This window comes from Rhipicephalus microplus, chromosome 2, assembly GCF_043290135.1.
Source record: "Rhipicephalus microplus isolate Deutch F79 chromosome 2, USDA_Rmic, whole genome shotgun sequence".
NCBI classification, from domain to species: Eukaryota; Metazoa; Arthropoda; class Arachnida; order Ixodida; family Ixodidae; genus Rhipicephalus; species Rhipicephalus microplus.
The window spans coordinates 84,825,326-84,844,108 of record NC_134701.1 but is presented as its reverse complement, the minus strand read 5'-3'; the positions used below and the strand labels follow the sequence as shown (position 1 = coordinate 84,844,108).

Sequence of the window (18,783 nt, the reverse complement as noted above, 5' to 3'; positions counted from 1 at the left end):
ATAACAGGAAAGTATGGCTTCGAATCTTTGTATCACGGAACTCACTGTTGTACTGGGTATTACTTCGTCTTCCACAAAGTTTGACATTGACTCATAGGCACAGAGATAATGCTGCCCGCCATACTGAAACAAGTCGACACCCACGACACCAAGCTTGTGTCTGTATTGGATGCATGATTAGTGGTTCCGGCAGCTGCTTATATGCATAAGTCTGGCACAATGCACACTTGCGAACTAGTTTTTCTGTATCAGAATTGAGATTGGGCCAGTATACCAACTGCCTTGCTCTGGCTTTGCATTCTCCGATGCCGTGATGCCCTGCACGAATGTGCTTTATAATGTCCAATTGCATCCTACTTGTCACTATGACCTGCGTTCCTTTTAGAAGGATTCCTTTTACCTCTGAGAGTTCAGAAGCAACCGCCTTCAGCAGACCTTCCACAGCACAGCCATACGCAAGCTTGTGAGGTACCTGCTAAAGGCATACGTCCCGTTCAGGCTCACTTGCAAGCCTTGAAATGGTTTTCTCACTTACGAGTGCCGATACTACTGTGACTCCGTTAACTTCGACGTTACTTTTGGGACAGGCAGCGCCTTCTTCAGAAGCAGGTGCTCAAAAAAGCATGTCGGCTATAACCATCTATTTACTGCTAACAAAAGTAGAGGTGTAATCATACTTCAGTAACCGCCAATAGAAATGCTGTACTCTCAACGGCATGTCAGCAATGGCCTTTTTTGATATGTCAAGCAGTGGGCGATTGTCGCTCTCAAGGCTGAAGTGATGACCATATACTAAGTAGTAAAGCTTTTCGCATTGAAAAACCAATGCCAGAGATTCTTTTTCTATTTGTGAATAACATTGTGCAGATTCGTTTAGAGCCAAGCAAAAGCCACAGGTCTCCAGGCACTCCCATGACGTGGCATCAGCGCCAAACCGACATAGTACTGTGAGGCATGCGCTGCTATTTTCGTTTCTCTGCCTGCTTCGAAAATTGCTAAAAGTGGCAATTCACTAAGCTCTCTTTATATAGCCTGCCATTCGTTCTCATAGTTCAGTGTCTAGTCAAGAACATTACGATGCTTCAACAGCGAACGCAAAATAGAACTGCACTGGAATAGTGGCAGACATATTAGCTAAGGTAGTTGACAATGCCTAAGAGCCTCTGCACCGCTTGTTTGTCTCATGGTGCCGGCATTTTCAGCAAAGCTTCGACTAAAGCAGAGTCAGGACGTATGCCCTTGCTGCTGACAATGTCACCAAGGAACAAAACTTTTTCAACGTTGAACAAGCACTTTGATGCATTGAATGTCAGTCCTGCTTTTGCTGCCGCTAGTACTGCGTTTTTGAGCCTGTCATCGTGTTCTTTCCGGTTAGCACCCCGTCGGCATATGCACGCTTGCCAGGCAAACCATCAGATACCTCATTGAGTGCCTTTTAAAAAACTTCGCTTGCCTACAAAATGCCAAAAGACAGTCAAAGAAACTGATAATAGCCTAAGGGAATTGTGAAGGTGCATATTTTGGAAGACTGTTCGTCCAGTAGTACCGTATTTATTCGCGTAATCTTCGCACTCGCATAATTCTCGGACCCCCCACATCGCCCGAGAAAAATACGATTTTTTTTCTCTCAAGTAATTATCGCACCCCCGAAAACTCCCGCAATAATGTCGTCTGCTCGTTCCAGCCACTGATGTTGATAGCGCGCGCTATCTGGCGCCATCTCTTAAGCATCAAGCATACTATTGCACAGAAATTCAATCCAAACCAAGCCGAAGTGGCCAGTGCGCGTTGCCAAAGTTACCAGGCAGGATCTAGTAACGTTGTGTGTTGCGGCGTGTTTTGTATGTTGTGTCGGCAATCTGGTCACGTTATGGGGCGATACTGAAGCCACACGGCTGCTTTGAATTGCAAGGGATAGATCATGCGCTAAACAATGGCAACAGGGCCGCCGGTAAGCCCTTCGGAGCCTACGAATTTTGTGTTCGCTACTAGTGATGGCAGCTGAAAGCCACCAAGACGCGTTGGGCCTGCTGCGTGCCTAAAACTGGGATTGATGGTAAACTTTATTTCTTCACAAGGAAACTGCGGACGATTCTGTTAAATAGCCATCAGCCCAATACTGACGTCCTACGCTTACCTTTGGAGGGCTCCTGTTGAGCGCCGACCGCTACGTCCGCAACGCCCACAAGCTTCGCGTGTGGTATTCTAATTCTCGACTATTCGCTTCCACTTTTTGTGTCTCAAATAAATCTTGCCTTGTGTTGAACCTCTGCTTTTATTGTTGAGGTAAGCTCTAATTAGAACTTCTTAAAGGTTGCTGTAAGTTGCTGGCGTGAGAATCTCGATTTGCGGCCACTTCGTTCTCTTTTTCGCTCTCTGCGTTTTTGTCGAAAGTTTTCCGTGCGTAATACTCGCACCCCCCAACTTTGCATCAGTTTTCTGGCGAAAAAAGTGCGAGGAATATGCAAGTAAATATAGTATCTGATGGAATGCGGCATTAGCATCTAGTCAAGAAAACATCTTCGCTTGTGCAAGCTCTGCTTCTATGTCTTCTCAGTGCGGCATCTGATAATGTTCTCTCTGAAGTCATTGATTCATTTTTCTTGGGTCCATGCGTACCCGCAACCTGCTTTCTTTTTTAAAGAGACACTAAAGCCAACTATTAAGTCGACGTTAATTGTTGAAATGGCGGTCCAGAAACCTTGTAGTATTACTTTCGTGCTAAGGAAGGGCCTATTTTGAAATAAAATTATGTTTTACTGCTCCGCATCGGGTTAGTGCACTTCATATTACTTGCCTCAAGAAACGGACCGACCGGACTCTCTCACGTCACTGTTGCTGTGCACAATGTTGCCTGGTTTTACTGCGCTAGTAGCAGCAGACCGAAAGCAGCTGGAGCCTCAGCAGCAACAACGGCCGTTGATCTATTTCCCGCCATTGGCTTCAAGATTGCAGACGCTTTTGTTTCAACTGCGCCCCGCTATATGGCACCACCTGTCCCGTGTAACCACGCAAAAATTGAATTGTTGAACCACTCGCCCCATTCTCTATAGCAATGTCCGGCGGTTCTTTTTTTTTTTCGTGAATCAAACAGAAATGAACAAGCAGCATTTTATTTCATCTATTGATGCACGGAAGGTTCTTTTTTAGTGCAGTTAGACTGATTACCAGTGATTAACTATAGGTGGTCCGTCTGATGTCATCAAGATCATTTTGAAAATGTCCTACTGTGGCGCTTGTGTTCTTGTGCATTTACCTTAATTTCTCGGTAAGTAGGGCGCTGTTGCTGATAATATTGTCATTTTAGAGGTTGTCATACATTGAGCTTTCACTCTGACGTAAATTGTTATTTGACTTTAGTGTTCTTTTAAGCACAGTGGCCAGTGGGCTTACTCAATCTGTTGGGCGGCTGACATTTTGAATGATGTGTTCCGCTTCCTTTCACTGTAGTTCAGTGCGCAAAAGATCTCGCAGTGCCAAAGGCACTCGTTTATCTGGCTAGTGACGGAAACAGCACACTCGCGAAGGGTGATCCTGTATTCGCTGTGCACAGCCTGTTCCTTGAAAAAGCTGTGGCAATTAATTGATGATCGTGGAGGGGCTGTTGTTTGTTATGGCATCATTGTTCCGTTTGATTAGCCCCAGGTCCTCCGTGGCTTTCAGACCCAGGAGGGCATCATGGTATTGTGAAAATTCTGGTGAAGGCACTTGTTACGGCGCTTCCTTCATCGTCGAGGAAGCAAGGCTTCAGTTCCCCTCTTTTGACAACATGTATCAGCTGGCCCACGTTCAATGAAACCAACACGCATGTCAGGCAGTAGTGATCGCCTGTGTTTATTGTCATCGGTCTTTTATAGAGGTACGAGGAAAAAGGAGAGGGATTTAGTAGATAGTAAAAAAAAAGGCACGTGTAGTTCAACCAAAATAGGTGGCTTGCGCTTGGGCCTGATACGATAAAGACAGCAGTCAAAGCTGCCGCTCCTCCTCTTTCAACTTCTGTGGAGGCCCTGCTCATGGGACAGACAAGCGTGCTCTCCTTTTGAGTACAGACGTTCTCATCTACTCCGTGGACATCAACGTGTAAAAAATGCAATTTCGGATGCTGAAAACCTTCGTACAAGTTTTTCTGACTTTATAATCACAAACAATATTATTTAAAGCTCCCATCATTGCCGCGTTGGTTAGTACCATTGCTTCCTTGAGTTAATCCATTTGCAGCTGTAGTAGATCCTGAAATGCAGCTTTGCTGCATTGTGAAGATGTGATGCGGTGAAGCATATTCAAAACGTGAAGGGGCTATTGTATTGCTCGCTGTGGCGACGTCATTACGAATAAGCACCAGAAATGCCCAGAGTCGTGATAGTGGCAGGTGGCGAACGTATTAGTACACCTTAATTGCCGACAATGTTTCTGGTAAGCATCCTCTGGCAACTGCTGAGTAGTGTGCGTGGCTTAGCACTGCTTGTTGCCTGTTCATGCACACCCGCGAAGTGTGCTCCACAAATGCGCTGTCTACTAAGTAGCTCGCCATCGCCATGCCCGTGCACTTTTGAGAATGAAGTGGGCATCATTAAAGCTTTCATGATGAATGCTTGCATACAGTGCAGCAAGATGTAGTGGCGAGATCAGCTTAGTTGGTAGTTTGCTGCACAGAGCTAGAAACGATCCACTTCGCGCATCAGCACTGCGTACCGGTGGAGGTTGCCTGATCATTCACGTGCTTACGCGCATCGGGGAAAGTTGGAAGACTCGTCTGCTCTTCCGCCACGGTCTTTGCGTTTTACATCATTGTTTCCATGTGCTCCATGCCAGAGAGCTGTAATCTATTCCGCGTTTTGCTGGTGTCAGCGGCACTCATCATGAGATGTAAACTTACATAGTAAAATGGGCTTTGCGGCAGGTACCGATTGCATTCAAGGGAGCCTGAGTGTTTGCCAAAATTCCTGATATACTGGGAGGCATTAAAGTTATTTCGGACATAGTTGTGGCAACTTCACCGCTTCAGCAGAATCATATGCATTTATCTATTTTTTTGGACTGCCCTATTTTTTAGATGGTGTCACGGTAAGATCTGGGAGTGCGAATAGTTTGAGTAACAAAATTTCGGTGCAAATCGAATCAAATAGCAAACAACATTTAAAAATGTTCATAAATTTCAGTATTCGCGCACCTGTAAATATAACCAGACGCAGACATCTCACCAGCTTCTTAGTCTGGCTTTGAATGCATGTGACTTCGAATCCAATGAAATAAATACTAATTTTCCGAGCATTCGGACAGTATTATTTACAAGTTTTATTCGGCTGCTTGCAAGTATGTAGTGCAGTGCGTGACTATGCATTTCACTATGAATGTACTGCGCATGCATCATTCTATTATATATTGTTAGATAGACTTGAAAATAAATGCGTCTTATACAAAGCTATTTCTCATATACATAACTTCTTCCTGGAAAAATCTAGATGATTAGTGGTTGCACCTTAATCGAAGGCACGTTTTACATACCAGAAAATACAGTACTTGTAAAAGCTGCACCTCAACTTCAGCTTCAAATTTTCTGCACACAGTCGCCGACCGATTTCTTGGACCTGTCAGGGACCGAAAAAAAGTCCAAAAAAGTGAACAGTCTCAAAAATTTGTTTTTGTCAGAAATATGAACTTTATTGCATCAGGCAGGCTTAAAAAAGTCCTTGATTCTGCCTTGCCTCATAATACGCTTGGAAGCAATTTGGTTCACCTATATATGAGCCGAGGTAACATCGTCGCCGTAGATGCTCGACAAAAGAGTCCCCGTGGTGGCGTTCTCCACTGCCGACAGGCTGCGAGAGATCATCGTTATCATCATCCGAACCGCTCTCCGGCTGCGACACAACCTGGCGAAGAATTTCTTTGTCTGTGGGCTCTACGCATGGAATTGTCATCGTCCGCACGAGCAAAGTCTTTAAATAGGGAGCTTTAGCAGAACGTTTGCAGGCGCTGCAGGCGTTGCGGGTATAGCAGACGCATTATGAATTCTAGAGTAGCGTTTGCTCCTCCTAGGGAAAGGTCTAGAAACATTTGTGGGCCTCGCGGGCCGCGATCACCGTAGGTTATTTCGGATTTTCTGCGGGCAGGCCCCGAACGGCGACTCGCCTTACGATGCATGCGCAGTGGCAGCGTCTGCACCACAAGTGCTTGAAGTGCGCTATTCTAAAACTCCCTAATGTCGTTGTGGCAGGCACATTCACTCCACTACTGCGCAGCAGCCGCAGCTCCGCCTCCTCCCAGTATGGTGTGATGACGACAGAGCTGATCACTAGGCTGACCGGAAATGAAAAAATGGTCCCGAGCTGCATTTTCTAAAGCAGACACGGCCTCTGCAACTTGATATATGACGTTTGCTTTCCAATCTTGGAGGCAGGAAAGCCATTTTAAGTTTAAGCCACTAAGCTTAGTCAAGCCGGCAGAAAATTCAACATGGTGGCGTCCATACAGGTTCGTGGCACGGCTCAAAACAAGCGATTTAGTCCAAAAAATCCAACTTTAGGGGGCGAATCCGTCCGAAAAATCGGTCAAAAAAATGCATTAGCCCTATGGGAACCCTGACAGCGCACTTTCGAAGTCCAAAATATCCACAAAGTCTGAATTTTTGGCGTCCGAAAAATCCGTCGGCTACTGTATTTTATATGACAAAATTCTGTATAGGCTGTCGGTACAGGGTTTCACAAAAGTTGATTAATGTGATGTTAGTAGTAACACGGTTTCACTGTTTCAGGTTCTCGGCGGGCGGCTTGCAGAGCGCTTCAGTGCCAAGTGGACCCTGCTGGCAGGACTACTTACTTCATCAGCACTGACATCAGCAACACCGTGGATAGCCACACTGGGCATCGCACCCCTGGTAGCTCACCGGATAATCCTGGGATTCGTGCATGTGAGTATGCAGACGTGTGGCACCATCGTTTGCTTGCTTAGAAACAGCCATTTTCTTGTTTTAGCAGCAGTTTTCATTCAGAAACTTGAAATATCTTCAACTCTATGAAAAAAATGTGCACAATTATAGAAAATTTTATACAATTAAAAGGGCCCCACAATACGTTTCCAAGCAGCCAATAAATGGCTTTAAAAAAGCAGTTTATTTTCTCATGAACCAACCACCGCAAAACTTTTTAGAATCAATCAAGTTAGCGTGGAGTTAGAGAGATTTGTCACACGCTGTACAGTCCATGCTCATTATTGTCCACGCCTCAGTTAACTGTGCAGATTATGATGCTCAAATTAGCCAGCGGCCGTGAAGTTGGGTAAATGGCATCCTTTTTAGAAAGAAAAGGGAATGAATGGAATGATTTGTAGCTGAATTTGAGAAATAATTGCGAATTCCAGGTCTTGTGCTGTGCTATAATGTATGGCTCACCTGTTCTCAGGAGCTTCAACTACTGACCAGCAGCATTTTTAAATGCGAAGCGTTTCTTGGTGAACTTCAACAACTTTGAGCATGTCTATCTAGCTGCCTAGGACTTTCTGCTCTCATGGCCGCTCGGTTCGTTGGATGCATACCAAAATTGGCATGGCATCAGATTACTACAGTTAAACCTTGATATAACAAAATCAATAAATTTCTCGAAAAATTCATTACAAAGAGGATTTCGTTATATGCAGGTTCAGTACAAAAATTCGATAAACAATCGTGCAAATAAACAAAATTGGGGCTTGAAGGCAGAGCTAACCCAAAACACTTATTTTACAGTAAAAAACTGCATTATTATTGCGATAGCCTCTATATGGGCACTCTCGGCGGGTTTTCGCCCTCGCCGCCATATTCCGTAACAAGTTTAAAACGATACCATGCCCCCGCGAATCGTAACTTTCACGAGCGGGTAACTGCTGAAGCAGAGATCAAATGAGTCGGCCCATTCCAATCGTCTGGAAAGTGCATAAGATAACATCTCCCGAGTGTTAGAACTTCCTCCAAATGCTCAAACAGAGTAAACCACCTGTCTTGAACGAGCATGAAACAACGCGAGTAGGGGGGGGGGGGGGATCCCTTCAGTAGCAATAATGAACTTGGATTTGAAGGGCGGTTGCGATCGCTGGCGTGCTTGCTGTCTCTGCGAGTATCGGTGCGGTTTCAACGCCAAGGGATTGTGTGAAAAGAGCACTTCTCCTGGAAGCAGCCGTATTAGGTCACACCAGCGTTTTGTAGGAGTTCCGCGATATCAAATCTAAAAGAGTTGGCTGCCAGACTTACTTCTTATAACATCACAATTTTACGCTAATGCGTTCATTGCATTGCATTCAGCATGCCGTCTTGTTGCCAGAACTTATTGGCAAATCGTGAAAGCTACCAGCGTGCGAGCTTGCGGCGTGGCACAAGACGAAAGCGCGTGACAAGTCGACCTTCAAAGGCCCCTCGTCACCATAGTCTCGGAGAGTTTTCATCAGCGCTTAATCCGACATCCCCTCGGTGGTGAGGACACTATTGTCCGAAATTAAGAAAAGTCAGTTTCGCTGCAACGGCGAAGCAATAAATGTGATATCAACAACTCGGAATGTAACGCTGAGAATGGCAAACAGATAGAAACGTGCAGCGCACTGCTCGCGCACAAATGACGCATGAAAACAACATACAATGGACGAGAGTGAACTAAGAACGTTTACCTTTCGACATTTAACGTGCTGTTTAAACAAAAACGAGGCATGAAATGTAATCACAGGTACAGATATCAGTGCGAACTAACAAGTGCGCTAGTTGTTACTTCACTGTGTTTGAAAAGCGCACTCTTTTCGCAAATGGTGCCTGTCCAGCGAGCAAAGTGATCTTCGTGCACCAGGCAACTAAACGCAATCGTTCCGGTCAAAGTAGAAGGCGCGCTGTTCTCTCCACTGAAGGATAAACACGCAGGCATAAGCTTCTAACTACCCACCCCCACCTCCCATTCGGGGGGGCAAAAGACGCGTGGCAGATAAGCCCGCGTCGGCGCATCGGGACGAGCTTGGCGCCAAGTGTGAGCGGCTTTTATTTTTAAAGACAATAGTCTTTCTTAGGAACCTTCAACACAAAAATGTTGGTCTGTCTGTCTGTACATTTGTCTGTTTGTTCATTCTTAACGGCATCGGGTATTTGAAACGGTCGACCCCATCCGCAGTGCCCACCAATGTTGCTCAAGGTTGAGCGTTCACACTTGTGCAATTGTCAATTAAAAAGCAATTATTGTGCATGTCTGGGGCACCATAACAACATGTATATATTCTGCATGTGCGTTTTTTACTAGAAAAGGCATACATAAGTAATATTAAGGACCGTAGCGCTTATCACGCTGCGCAGACCATGCAACGCTTGCACGGAAAGGCGAGTGTTTCCAACGCTTTGCTAAGACGAGACGGTGGTGGCACCTACCCGTCACCTTGCGTTCTACAATTTATCACCTCTGAGACGGGCGCGCACACCCGTCTCAAAGCCACGCGCTTCGTTTTCTAAGAAAACTGCCAGATGGCGCTCATGTCTCACATGTGACGTGACTCTATGCGTTCGTTTGCCTCCTCTGCACGCTTGAGGCACTCTAACGCAGTGCCTCCAGAATACCATTCACCGATTTTCTTGCGCAGAACATTAAATAAATGTCTTGTTCACTCTCTCCACATGCAAGACTATCATCTTTCGGCGGCATTTGCAGATTAAAATGCAGATAGGGGGCCAATTTTTTTTCTTGAGTTTATATATATAGATATGTATCAAAAAACAAGCAAGACCGCCCATATAACTGTTATCGCAAAAAAAAAAAAGCAATGCCAAACATCATCGGTGGGGGGGGACACAGTAAGCACCTTTCAACTTTTAAAGGCAAAGATCGTTTGGCACTCAAGACTAGCCCCGGACCAGACGGAATTAGCGCGCAACTTCTAAAATTAACAAGTCCCTTTTCGTCATACTTTCTTTGTTTGATTTTTCAACAATCACTTGATTCAGGATTTATACCAGATGATTGGAAATCAGCGCATGTGACCCCAATTTTTAAGTCTGGTGACAATACAGTTCCCAATAACTACAGGCCAATTTCACTAACATCAATCTGTTGTAAATTACTCGAACACATATTATTCACGCATATAATGAACCACCTTAATCTGAATAAACTGCTCCTAAATAGCCAACATGGGTTTCGTAAAGATCTATCTTGCCAAACACAACTCTTTGAATTGATAACTGACCTTCATTCTTTTCTAAACATGTCCCGTCCTGTTGATGCAATTTTTGTTGATTTCTCGAAAGCCTTTGATCGCGTGCCACATAAACGTCTGTTCCTAAAAATTCGCCAACTCCAACTCGACCAAAACACAACACGATGGATAGAAGAATTTTTAACCAATCGTTTCCAGACAGTCAAGTTAAACAATCATATTTCTAACCAAACACGTGTTTCATCTGGGGTCCCTCAGGGGTCAGTGTTAGGTCCTCTTTTATTCCTGATTTACATCAATGACATAGCATGCAGCCTAAAATCACCAATTCGCTTGTTTGCGGATGATTGCGTAGTGTATAGAGAAATATCTAATCCAGACGATACAATTATCTTACAATCTGATCTTATTAGGCTAGAGGAATGGTGTAGCCGCTGGCAAATAGAAATAAATGTAGAAAAAACCAAACACATAATGTTTAGTCCTACCCCCGAGACAGTTCCCGCTAACTACAAAATAAATGATACTCCAATAGATTCAGTTCAATCGTTTAAATATTTAGGTGTGTTCTTTACGGCGAATTTAAAGTGTACGTGCCACATAGAATACATGTCTACTAAAGCCCTTAAAAAACTCGGCCTTCTCAAAACGCGCCTACATTTAGCCACCAAGGAAACCAGGTTTCATGCATATCTTATCCGGCCCTCACTAGAATACGGTTCAATCATATGGCATCCTCAGGGCGCAAACCTAACTAACCTTTTGGAATCTGTCCAGATCAAGGCAACCGGGTTCATCACGTCCTCGTACTCACGTTACCAAAGCGTATCTTCTTTAAAGAATTCACTTCATCTTTCCTCGCTTGCCATGCGCCTAAAGTTGGCTCGACTATCTTTTTTTCATTCGCTGTACCACAGTAGCACGCCGTTTTCCCAGCTTCATATCATTCCACCACCTCATATCTCCGCCCGGGTAGACCACACTTTCAAAGTTAAACCAATTTTCTCTAAAACAGAAAGATATAAAAACTCTCCTTTAGTCCTTGCAATCGCAGAATGGAACGCGTTACCTGCTCACATCGCAGAACTGTCCGATTCATCATCTTTTCAACATGCACTCAAAACCTTTCTTGAAGTTCTTTGATGACGCATAAATCTTTATTTTGTTTTTCTTCGTCTTCTATGTTTCTCTCTCTTTTTTTTTTTTTTGCACACTGTTGTTGAGTGTACTGATCGCGCTTTTTTGTTCTTGTTTACTGTTTTTAAAGTGCATTTCGCGTGTACCCCTTTTTTTATTCAATGTAATCTATTGTTGTTTGGCGTTGTTTCTGGATTGCACTTTCAGTTTCTCGATGCAGTAGACATGTATACCATCTCTGCGTTCATTTATGTTCTGTACTGTACTTGTGATCATAACCCCACTCTTCTATGTAATCCCCCCCTATGTAATGCCCATTCGGGCCTTTAGGGTATTTAAATAAATAAAAAATAAATAAATAAATAAAGGCAAAGCTTAAGGGTCCCCCAAATTTTTGGATATGAAACAAAGTTGGTGTTCTGTGATGTGACTATCATCATCATCATCATCATCATCATCAGCCTGACTATGTCCAGGGCAGGACAAAGGCCTCTCCCATGTTCCGCCAGTTAACCAGGTCCTGTGCTTGCTGCTGCCAATTTATACCCGCAAACTTCTTAATCTCATCTGCCCACCTAACCTTCTGTCTCCCCCTAACCCGCTTGCCTTCTTTTGGAATCCAGTTAGCTACCCTTAATGACCAGCGGTTATCCTGTGTACGTGCTACATGCCTGGCCCATGTCCATTTCCCCTTCTTGATTTCAACTATGATATCCTTAACCCTCGTTTGTTCTTTAATCCACTCTGCTCTCTTCTTGTCTCTTAAGGTTACACCTACCATTTTTCATTCCATTGCTCGCTGCGTTGTTCTCAATTTAAGCTGAACCCTCTTTGTAAGTCTCCAGGTTTCTGCTCCGTAGCTAAGTACCGGCAAGATACAGCTGTAATATATTTTCCTCTTGAGGGATAGTGGCAATCTACCTGTCATAATTTGAGAGTGCTTGCCAAATGTGCTTCACCCCATTCTTATTCTTCTAGTTACTTCAATCTCGTGGTTCGGCTCCGCAATTATTACCTGCCCTAAGTAGCCATAGTCTACTTAGGGCAGGTAATAACGGGACTATATCATGAACATAAATCACAGGCGGTAATATGAAAATCATCATATGCATGTCATGTATGCCATGACATATGTTTTATGCTCATAGGGATCTTACGGTTGTTGAAACCGCTTGATCTACATAAAAATTGGTGTTTTGGGGCACCATTTATACTGTTGAACCCTGACTATATGACTTTCACGGGACCACACAATACTGTCGCATAATTCCGCTGTTGTATAATCTAAAAACTAAAATTATAGTCAGCGAAACTCAGCCTTGACCCTAAAACGGATACAGACTGCCTGAATAAGCCCATGGCACAACCTTGTGCCTCTGCAAGGAAGTTAGAATAAACTATTCTTGCCATTGGCAGGTAATGGCAGCATTACTTGGAGGATATGAGAGCAAATATTTATTCTCAATCCTAAAAAAATCGAATTCAGCACGCATATTTCTACTGATAAGCAAAGTCTGAAAAATTGCCTGCACGAGAAAACGAGAACAAAACCGCGTTGGCAATAGCCTCCCCTCAGAATTGTCAGACACAGCAACAACGCTATCACATAATGGCAATAAACCCAAGTTTGCATAGAATGCCTTCGTGTGTGACTGAGCTGTGCGCATTAGAATTTGTTGGATTGCGAAGCGCTACTAGTGATTTCCTGCTTCTATTATGTACGTTGACGCCAAGTGAAAGTAATTTTGCACGGAAAGCAATTTTGCGCCCTTATGCATGGGTAAGCTTGTGATTTCGAGTCTGACAAAGGCAAAAGATCAGCTGTGTGTTGACCAGAAAAAGATTACACGGGCTGAAAATGTGAAATTATCAGCTTTTTGGCTGGCTAAAGCTACTCTGCGTGGATAGAGCTTGACCAGGTCTCATCTTTTCCGATTATTCATACCACACAAGCGTAACACTTCTTAAACGTAAAGCTAAATTGCCAAGTCTCAAAACACGACGTACAGTAGCACGATTTTGCCTCTTCCACAAATTCTACAACTCGTTATCATGCGAAAGCCTCCACATAAAAACTGCTCACCATCCATCGAATCGCCTCAACCACTCAAAAGCAGTATACCCACCTCGTGCACGCACGACCGCCTATCTAAATTCATTTCCTGTTCTGACAGCCATCGAATGGAACAGCCTTCCTGAAAGTGTCGTCACCAAAACAAACCCGACTCAGTTCAAAGCTGCCGCTGAAAAACTTCTGTACTGATTATTTTTGTGGCATGTATGCGATTATCCTTAGTGGTGTTATCTGCTTCGCTGGTTGGCATTGTATGCTTTTTATGCTTCGTTGGTATGCTTCGTTGGTTAGCATTGTATGCTTTTTATTAAAAGAGCGTGCTTGATACCGTTTCGTGATACGCTCGTGCAGTTTTTGTTTTCTTTTTTTGTGTTTGTTAATCAGTTGTGTAATTTTCGTGCTTCAACACCCCTCATGTAAAACCCCACTCATTGGGGTCTTTGAGGTACCTGTAAATAAATAAATAAATAAATAAATAATAACCTTTCGTGCTTACAGGATCGGGACGTATGTAGGAGCGCGTGAACTTCAAAGAGAATAAAATTTTTTGCTTTTAGAAGACATTCTGTCTCACTCTCCACTTTTATAATTGTCAACCCAGGGGAGCGCAAGTTCATATTTTGCACTCGTGAATATTTGGGGAACGTTTTGATTTGAATAAAGGAGTTTTTTTCTTTCAAAGAGAAACTGAAACTCATTGTGAGATGTGGGGTAAACGTAAAACTGTTTCGTATAAGCAAGGTTTTTAATAAATTACTTGTATAGAGGCTTTACCGCCACCAAACCGATTTGCGTAAAATGTAGGTCGTTGCGAAACTGGAAGAAGTATAATCGAAGTTCTACTGTATGACTGAGGGTAACATGGAAATAATAACATGCATGTCCTTTGCACCATGACTTGCATGCCATCTTCATGGTGAGTTCATGGCAGTCTTGCTCTCTTTACACATACCAAAATTGTTGTCGCAAGTCGTGAGTGTAGGACAAACATATATGACAGATGTGTATAAGAAAATAATGACTTGCATGTCACGAATGTCATGACATGCTTATGGTGAGTTTGCGGTCGTTTTGCTGGCTCGATGTACACCAAAGTCAGTGTTGCCTAGTGTGACTGAATAATGAACATATATGACTGGTGGCAATAAAATAAATAATGACTTTCATGTCATGCATAGCATGATTTGCATGCCACGCTCATAGATCTAGGTCATTTCACTCGCTTGATATACACCAAAATTGGTGTTATGTGATGTGACTGAATGACGAATATATATGACAGGTGTAAAATGAAAATAATGGCATGTGTGTCATGAATGTCATCACGTGCTCATTGTGGGTTTGAGATTGATTTGCGTGCTTGATATAGTACATCGAAATTGGTGTTATAAAATGTGACCATATGATAAACATATATGACAGGTGGCAACAATAAATACTAGTGACTTACATGTCATGCTTAGCATGATTTAAAGGCCATGCTCATGGGGAGATTGCGGTCATTTCACTCGCTTGATATCCACCAAAATATGTGTTGTGTGAGGCGACTGTAAGAGGAGGGGGTAATGTGAAAATGTTGACATGCATATCATGTGTGCTGTGGCTGATGTGTATGCCGTTTCTTGCTGGCTGCATTGCATTACTTCGACAGTCCTGGTGCATGCGATCTGCCAGCTTTTTTTTTAACCGCGCTGAAAAAAATGTTGCAGCGCTCTTTATTATACAAGTATTATTCTTGACGTCTACTTGTCAAAACGACAATATGATTTTCATGCTGCCTAGTTAGGCAATAAAAAAAAAGGAAGGAACATGTAAAAGGCAAATTTGTAGAATAATTGTGGTGTAGCAGTCAGTACATCCGTGGAAAGAAATTGAAGTGGACAGAAAACAACTTCTCATTATAGGGAATCGCTGCTACAACCTCCCGATAACATGTTCGATGCTTTGCCAATCGATCGACAATAGCGGTCTCATACGTCAGTCCGCTGTGATAGGCATTTCTGTGCCTGTAATTCTCGGAATGTTGGCCAGTGCCATTTATTTATTTTCAGCCAGCGGGCTTCGTAGGGTTGTGAGGTTGTGCCTAACAACGAAAGCAGCCCTTGATCCAGTCCTCTTCGTGCACTCTTGCAGGAGTGCAACATTGACACCAAGATAGAGAACTCCGGATTAATCTTGAAGACTTGTGATTTTTATTGTGCAATCTAAATCCAAGTACTGCTTGACTATTATTTCATTTTGCCTTCATTGAAACAGCTGCAGTAGCGAACAATCATCTTGTCTTAGGGCTTAGCGACACACCACTGTAACTGCTAAGCTCCTGTTCTTCCTGGATATAAAAGAGTGATTGCAAAATGAAAACAGTTGAGAGTACTTGCAAAACAAAAAAGCTTTTTCATAGCAAGCCTGCTGTGTGTATGTTCCTATTGTTACGTGGAAAATAACAGTTGTCAGTCCGCAGCCACAACGCAGCTCACCGACAACGTCCACTTCTTCACTCTCAGTCTGAGGCACCTTACTTGGGTATGCCCCACTAAGCCCTCTTTCAGTCAGACGAAATCACGTAACACGATCCCCGGCAGCAAAAGCGCCGACCCGGCGAGTTTACGGGGCCACAGCAGGAGCAATGTGGTAACGCTTGAGCCTTGATACGTGGACGATGTCCCTTGACAGCAGAGCGGAAGAGGTTGATGGATTATCAGGGACAATTTCATATGTAGTGTCGGTCACTCGTCTAAGCACGCGGTATGGGCCCGTGAAACGAGAGAGAAGTTTTTTTGAAAGCCCCGCATGTCGCGTAGGGGACCAAAGAAGAACGAGGAAACCTGTTGGAAAGTGTTCGTCGCGATGCCGCTCGTCGTAACGATGCTTCTGCGAGTCTTGGGACGCCATTAATCTGCTGCGGGCAAGCTGACGAGCGTGGTCAGCTCGGGTAATAGCGTCGCGTGCATATTCAGAAGTAGACTGCGCAGCGGCTGGCAGGAAGGTATCCAACGGCAATGTTGGTTCGCGTCCAAACAGAAATAAAATGGCGAGTACCCGGCAGTGTCATGCCGGGAGGAATTGTATGCGAACGTCACGTAGGGTAGTGCAAGGTCCCAATCACAATGGTCGGCCGAGACGTATTTCGGTAGCATGTCTGTCAGAGTGCGGTTTAAACGTTCTGTAAGCCCGTTTGTCTGGGGGTGGTACATTTCGTGAGCTTATGTTGGGTAGAGCAGGAACGCAGGATATCGTCAACCACTTTCGAAAGGAACGTACGGCCTCGGTCTGTCAGCAGTTGACAAGGGGCTCCATGCACTAAAATGAGATCGCGTAGTAGAAAATCAGCGACGTCTGTAGCGCAGCTTGTTGGCATAGCTCGCGTAACTGCATAACGGGTCGCGTAATCCGTTGCCACCGCGGCTCACTTGTTTCCGGAGGCGTATGTTGGGAAGGGACTGAGAAGGTCCAAACCAACACGGAAAAATGGCTCCAATGGGATGTCGATGGGCTGAAGATATCCGGAAGGGAGTTCCGACGGCTTTTTGCGACGCTGGCGAATTTCACAAGCGTTGACATAACGACGTACAGAGCGTGAAAGGCGAGGCCATTAGAAGCGGCAACGGACACGGTCATATGTGCGAGAGGCACCAAGGTGACCCGCGGTTGGCGCGTCATGGAGCTCGCGTAGGACTGTGGAACGCAGGTGCTTTGGTGTGACCAGAAGTAGGTCGTGACCATTGGTCGATAAATTACGCCGATATAAGGTGTGGTCCTTTAAGGTAAACATGCGAACAGAAGCGTCTTGTGGTGAAGATTCGAGCTGTTCTATTAGGCGGCTGATATCCGGATCGCGACGCTGCTCGTCCCCGAGATGAAGCAGCTGGGAGATGGAAAGGACGCAGCCCACCGAATCGGGGCTCGTAGGATCGCAGTCGGCCACAGGGTAGCGTGACAGACAATCCACATCTTTGTGCAGTTTTCCTGATTTGTACACTACGGTGTAAGAATACTCCTGGAGGCGGAGTGCCCAGCGGGCGAGACGACCTGTGGGATCTTTGAGGGAGGCGAGCCAGCAGAGAGCGTGGTGGTCGGTGAGAACTATAAATGGTCGGCCGTATAAGTAAGGGCGAAATTTCGCGACTGCCCACACCAGCGCTAGGCATTCGCGCTCTGTAATGGAATAATTACGCTCCGAGGTGGACAGCAGCCTGCTGGCATAAGCTATTACGCGATGCTGCCCACGTTGTCGCTGAGCCAACACAGCGCCTATTCCGTAACCGCTGGCATCAATGCGCACTTCGGTCGGTGCCGTAGGGTCGAAGTGAGCCAGCACAGGAGAAGTGAGCAAAGTGGTCAGGTCGGAAAATGCTGCTGCTTGCGAGGGACCCCAGGTAAACGTCTCATCTAGTTTGAGTAAATCTGTTAGGGGCCGAGCGATTTCCGCGAAGTTCTTGATGTACTGCCGAAAATAGGAGCAGAGCCCCACAAAGCTGCGGACATCTTTGGCGGTTTTTGGCGCAGGAAAGTCCTTCACAGCTCGAACTTTTTCTGGGTCAGGCTGTACACTGTAAGCGTCAACAATATGTCGAAGTATTGTAATGCGACGGCGACCCAACCGGCACTTGGATGAATTCAGCTGAAGGCTGGCGAGACGGAATACATCAAGAATTTTCGACAGTCTCTCAAGGTGCGCTTCAAAAGTGGGAGCAAACACAATCACGTCATCCAGATAACAAAGACACGTAGACCACTTGAATCCATGGAGCAGGGAGTCCATCATTCGTTCAAAGGTGGCGGGGGCATTACATAAGCCGAAGGACATTACTTTGAATTGGTAGAGGCTATCGGGTGTTACAAAAGCCGTCTTACAAAAGCTCTCGGTCCATGGGGTCCACGGCAATCTGCCAATAACCAGAACGGAGATCGATGGAAGAAAAGTAGGCGGCACCTTGGAGGCAATCAACGGCATCGTCAATGTGGGGCAGAGGGTATGCGTCTTTCTTGGTGATGTTGTTTAGGTGGCGATAGTCCACACAATATTGCCACTATCCATCCTTCTTTTTAACTAATACCACCGGGGATGCCCAGGGACTGGAGGATGGTTCAATAATGTCCTTCGCTAGCATCTTGTTCACCTCCTTCTGAATTATGCTCCACTCAAAAGCAGACACTCTGTAGGGACGGCGGTGAACAGGGTTGGCATCACCTGTGTGTATGCGATGCTGGACAAAGGACGTCTGCCCAAGAGGTCGGTCACCAAAATCGAAAATATCCTGGTAGGCCTCGAGAAGATGTTGTAGGGCTTCAACTTGCGGAGGCGGAAGATCAGTGGCGATCATCTCTACAATTTGACGGCTGCCCGAATGTGTTGCGAGTGATGTGCGCTGCGGTGAAACAAGTGTGTCTAAGGCAAGCACATCAATTTGTGAATC

At 44.9% G+C, this 18,783-nt stretch overlaps 1 protein-coding gene across 4 annotated transcripts in view; it reads left to right on the top strand.

The window, feature by feature from the left end:
* LOC119170828 (sodium-dependent phosphate transport protein 3-like) overlaps positions 1-18,783 on the top strand; it is an 86,701-nt gene that overhangs the window by 24,595 nt on the left and 43,323 nt on the right. For all 4 annotated transcript variants that reach the window (XM_075886601.1, XM_075886602.1, XM_075886599.1 and 1 more), the window contains one exon: positions 6,755-6,910. In XM_075886601.1, coding sequence (XP_075742716.1) covers positions 6,755-6,910 — 156 coding nt within the window. The remainder of the gene's footprint in view (positions 1-6,754; positions 6,911-18,783) is intronic.